Raw genomic sequence first — 5,609 nt, 5'->3', positions numbered from 1 at the left:
CACACATAACTCTCACTCAGTATAAGGAGAGATTTTTCAGTGTGACTGTCACACAAGACGGTACACAACGTGTCTCTATGTAAATGATTGAATATGTGTGTTAAAAGGTTAATAACATAAAAACACGTGGTGTATCATCCGTGTTCTCGTCACAACTAAAAATTTTCCCAGTACAAGAGCCAAAACCATAGGATGGTGTAACATTTCTCTCTCTCCCTCTCTGTACGAAATAAGCTTGAATTGAGTGAAAATTTGATCAAATTGAGTTTTTCCTGAATGCCACAATTGAGATGATGATTAACTACATGCAACTCCAGGTCTTCCATTTTAGCTGTTTAAATTTTTTTTTTTTTTAATAAATGAATGATGCTTTGAGCTGTAGATATTGAATCATGCAGTCCTGAGCGTCAATCAGCAAATGGACTAGTAGTGAGGAGCGCCATTGTAACTTTTGTTTACAGTTACTCAAATATGGTAGACCGGAAGTGACCTTTTCAAAGTGAGCATAGAAAGTTGGCCAAAAGCAAGAAAAAGTTTTCCATCTTCGAACAGGGGTTAAACCCATGTTAGGTCTGCAACTTTGCAAGGATAAAAGGACCTTCTATGTTTGACTAAAAGTCACATAAATGATTGGTTCCACTCTCACTATTCATACCAAGAATTAATATTTAGTTTTCTTGCAAGTAAAATTTGAAATCGATTTATGAAAAGGAATTTTCTTAATAATATAGAGAATACAAGTCAAGTGGTGTTTTAATTTTAAGAGAAATTAGGTTCACATTCTTCTTTTTGCTACTCCATTGATTAAAATCCTATTCATTTTCAATTTTTTATCAATGTCCTTGGGTATTAATTACATCATTAATTATTTGAATAATAAAATATTTTTATTTTTAAATATATTCCTTTAGTGTTAAAAATGTTACAATTAGTATATTTATATTTATGGCTAAATTTTTTATCATATATTTTTATTTTTAGTTTGTACCTATTTTTAATTTGCACCAATTTTTTTTTCATTTTTAATTTGTACCCATATATTAGTTTCTTTTTGTGCCCATATTTTTTAAAGTTTTATTTGTGTTTGTACCCATGTGTATACCGTCACATGAAATTATATATTTAATCAATGATAGAAAAATTACATATGGTATATTTACGTTTTATGCCTAAACTTTGTATCATATATTTATATTTTTAGTTTGTACAAACTTTTAATTTGCAACATTTTTTTTAAATTTATATTATTTTATTTTTAGTTTTATTTTGTACCCATGTATTAATTTCCTTTAGCTCCTATATTTTTTAAAATTCATTTGTACTCATAATTTTTTAATCTTTTATCTATACCCTAATTTATTTATAATGTACCCATTCTTCTTTATTAATGTACCACTTTGTTATATGTGAAATGTACCAATTTTTTTAACACTATGGATACATTCTTTTGCCATTTATTATTTCTTATTTTTACATAGTTTTTATCCATTTATTCAATCAAAATGTTTGAAATTTTTTTAATGTAATTGTTTCTAATAGTATTATAATGAGGGGTTTTAAATTTATAGGATTATAAATCTCATAAAATATCAAACAATTAATGTCAAAACTATAAAAATATAAATATTAATTGTAATATAATGAGGTGTACAAAGTTAAGGAACTTTGATCAAACTTTGAATATTATTAAGGTTTTAGTCAAAGAATGTTAAGGATTAGGGACCGCATCCAAAGTATCCCTTTATTTTATGTATCATAATAAGTGTAACATCCCACATCGCCCATGGGAGTGGACCTTGTAAGCCTTATATGTATATTTTCATCTCTTCCTAACACGAGGCCTTTTGGGAGCTCACTGACTTCGGGTTACATTGGAACTCTGAAGTTAAGCGAGTTCACATGAGAGCAATCCCATGATAGGTGACCCACTGGGAAGTTCTCGTGTGAGTTCCCAGAAACAAAACCGTGAGGGCGTGGTCGAGGCCCAAAACAGACAATATCGTGCTACAGAAGAGTCGAACCCGAAATGTAATGGAGCCCGAGCTAGGATGCAACAATAAGAGTGGACAAATTGATTGATATTGTCCCACTTTTATGGTATATTAATCATAAATAAATTATAATATTATAATTTGAATTGAATAATAACCTCATATGGATATGTTACTGAAAAATTGCTCAATGAAACAGCTCAAAGTATTGCTTCAAGAATTTTTTTTGCATAAATATTGGAATTCTCAACGGTCCCACCCATATCATTATGATCATTAGTAAATATAATTGTATACAAGTAATCTTATTGTTATTGATAAAAATTTAATGTTTCTACAAGTAATCTAAAATTTCCAATTAAGGGTGGTTGTGAGGGACTTGGATTGTCTGCCTCCTCATCCCATACCCTCTTCATGCCTTTCTATATTTTGTGGTCACGGTTAAGTCACGTCAACATTTTATATTGATTTTTTTATTGAAATAATAAGACAAAAAGCAATGGGAATATAAAATGTTGACGTGACTTAACCGTAATCACAGAAATATGAGGGCATGAGGAGGGTATGGGATGGGGAGAGCAGACAATCCAAGTCCAGTTGTGAGACCTTGAAATTAAGCTAAAATTGAAATTGATTAATTAACTCCCATACCTCTCTCTTTGTAAGATTTTCTTTTCTCGTTATAAATTGCTTGGCATCGCCATCCCACACCAAACATTCCTAGAGGCAAAGCACATAGTATCCAATAGTACGTAGTCTCCAAATATATAGTATTTCTTGCAACTAGAATATATGAAATCTCTGTGTATCCCACTTTAGCGCAGTAGAAGGATATGTGAATCCTTTACTAGAATTTGAGTTTTAATGTAAATTTGTAACATCAAGTAGGTGTTGCCATTTCAAGCTAAATTCTAAGTGGCCACTTTGTATGTAAAACAATAAATAAAAAGATGAATCTGGTTGATGGTCAATCAAGTTAGCATAAAGATTGAATGAGGTCACGGATATTTCATGTTGTGGATGTTGTGGATGTTGTGGATGTAGATGAGACGCCCCCAAAGTAGTTGCAAGTGTATGAGAAAATTTGCCATAGTGTGCGTGTATATGTATAGCTCGCTGAGATAAGATTGTTTTGTATCATATAAATCATGTACTAATAAATTAATTAATATATATGATCTTAGTTAATTAATAGCTCGTTTGAACGTGCTTTTAAAATGACTGAAAGCACTTTTGGTGAAAATGTTTTTAGAACCAAGTTTTAGTAAAAATGTAAGTAAATCCTAGAAAAATGCTTCCTAAAATAAACAAATAACTGGTGCTTCTTGCAAAAAGCACTTTAAGAGCTTTTGGAACCCAAAAACATTTTCTCCAAAAGCACTTTTAGTTATTATAAAAGCATATCCAAACGAGCCCATACAATTTTACATGAAAGCTTCTATATGGTTAACCTATATATACGCGTTCGTGTGCACTATAGCACTGCTTATATCCGAGGCTTTCACCCAACAAAAAAAGAGCGAAGTTTTTCTTGCCATCCTAAAAGTAGAATTATTATGATGAGTAATATAATGATAATTACACAAACTAATCACGTTGTTGACCATCTTTCTAGTACAGATGAATTCATATACAACATTATACAGGGCTTATTTTTTTAATCGAGAAATACGATGAATAAAACGATGAATAAAGTGATCAGTTTTATACTTCTTGTAGCATTATTGTTATAAATATGATATTAAATGAAGAAATAGAATAAAACAAAGAGAGAACCTTTGTTGTTTGGTAGGACCAACAAAGAGAGAACAAAACACAAGAAAATCTCACGATTCTCACCTCCCTTCCCTCCTTGTCTTTAAGGACTTTTGTAGTGCGCTCTCTCTCTCTCTCTCTCACCAAAATAAAGCCAACTTATAAGGATTCCACCGTTTATTTCATCTCCAACTCTCATTCAGCTAACCCATATCCCATAACTCACAACAATAAACAACACACCCTCCTTTCGCTCATCTTCCTCTCCTATCTCATAAACAATGTCAAAAATCATAGGCAAGAACTTCCCCCTCTGCTTCCCCAATATCATCAAATGCCTACCTACAATCCAAGCTCCCCCAGATCACGCCTCAAACGAATTAGACCACGAAAACCAGCCACCACGTTCCTCCACCACCAACACCTCATGTACATCGCTGATCATCAAGAACTTCAACTCCCTCTATAATGACTTCAACTTGATCAACTCATCATCAGACCACTCAACCTCCAAATCCCTCACAGCCTCCTCCTCCGCCGATGACGATCATTTCTACTCCTCCTCCGACTCAGACTCTGACCAGTACTCCCCTCCCGACTTTGCCACCATCTTCGCCTCTCAACGATTCTTCTTCTCCTCCCCGGGACAATCCAACTCCATCGTCGAGTCTCCAGGCACCACCACAAAACCCAAGTCGTCTCAGAAAAGAATGTTGGTCACCAAAGGCGTGCGCGTTTCCAAGTATTCCTCAAACCCTTACATGGATTTTCGGCTTTCAATGGAGGAAATGCTCAAGGCGAATCGAGATCATATATCGGCAAGTGAATCAGGTGATCATGTTCATCATGACATGGAGTATTTACATGAGCTTCTCTTTTGCTACCTTTCGCTCAATCCGAAACACGCCCACAAGGACATTATCAATGCCTTCACCGACCTTCTCATCTGCCTACTGTGTGCTGAAGATTCATCACCAGCAGCTTTGGTGGCCGATGACCGTCAAGAACAACCAGAAACTCATTAGCGGCGGCGAGACTAATTAACATTTTGCTCTTCTCTTTCAATGAATGTTTCATGTTTTATGTATGAGGACAAAGGAAAATACGTATTTTGATGATCACAAAACCAAGGAAGGCGTGGGATATGTTGAAGTCTCGAAATGTATGTTTATATATTTTTCTTGTAGTATTTGTTGATTATGTTATGTAAAAAAAGGTTTTTAGGTTAACAATGTACTTTTTTGTGGTTGAATGTTCGTCACTGGGGCAATGGTAATTGGTGACAAGAAAAGTATGGTTTACTTTTATTGGCCCTGTGGTGGTCCTTCTAAAATTAAGTCCCTGCCTGTAAGGGGAGTTATCCACAAGTAAGCCTAAGTATTTCTTAATTAAAGGTATAAGGATTTGAATAATTAACCACATCAAAGTTTTTCTTTTATCTCGAAATTTTATCCCACGTAGTTTTCTTTGAAAAAGTTATTTATCGGCCCACATCGTTACTGTGTAAGGCCTTCCTGTTGATTCGTTGCTTTTTAAAGTTTTGTATCTTAGATAGAAATGTTGTTAGTGTTCTTATTTGTACTTTATGCCCCGTCATTATGTAATTAGGCTCTATGTCCTTTTTTAAAAGACATAGCTATAATTTTTAATTTTCACGTTTAAGTATGGATAAATTTTGTACTATGCTATCTATATAATCTTGATGAGGGAATAAAACATATTTTTAAATTAAAATATATATCACATCAAACTATCAAAAATAAAGTTTAATTTCTAAAGAAAAAAGTTGTTATCTTCTGCCACCCCTAAAACATGCATGAATGAGATAAAATATGGAACAATGCTGCCCAAGGAGAGTGATAC

At 33.5% G+C, this 5,609-nt stretch overlaps 1 protein-coding gene across 1 annotated transcript; it reads left to right on the top strand.

The window, feature by feature from the left end:
* Window positions 1-3,830: 3,830 nt before the first annotated feature.
* LOC103401213 (transcription repressor OFP12-like) lies at window positions 3,831-5,185 on the top strand. Its single transcript, XM_070815582.1, has one exon. It carries the CDS (start codon window positions 4,028-4,030, stop codon window positions 4,769-4,771), a length of 744 nt encoding a protein of 247 aa, XP_070671683.1. The 5' UTR covers window positions 3,831-4,027; the 3' UTR covers window positions 4,772-5,185.
* Window positions 5,186-5,609: the final 424 nt, after the last annotated feature.

The sequence above is a fragment of the Malus domestica genome, chromosome 16, assembly GCF_042453785.1.
Source record: "Malus domestica chromosome 16, GDT2T_hap1".
NCBI classification, from domain to species: Eukaryota; Viridiplantae; Streptophyta; class Magnoliopsida; order Rosales; family Rosaceae; genus Malus; species Malus domestica.
Note: the sequence above shows the minus strand (reverse complement) of the source record. Positions and strands in the feature narration are given on the sequence as shown.

What these genes read in the sequence shown, in the direction of transcription:
- LOC103401213 (XM_070815582.1), top strand. Translation starts at nt 4,028, where the DNA reads ATGTCAAAAATCATAGGCAAGAACTTCCCCCTCTGCTTCCCCAATATC.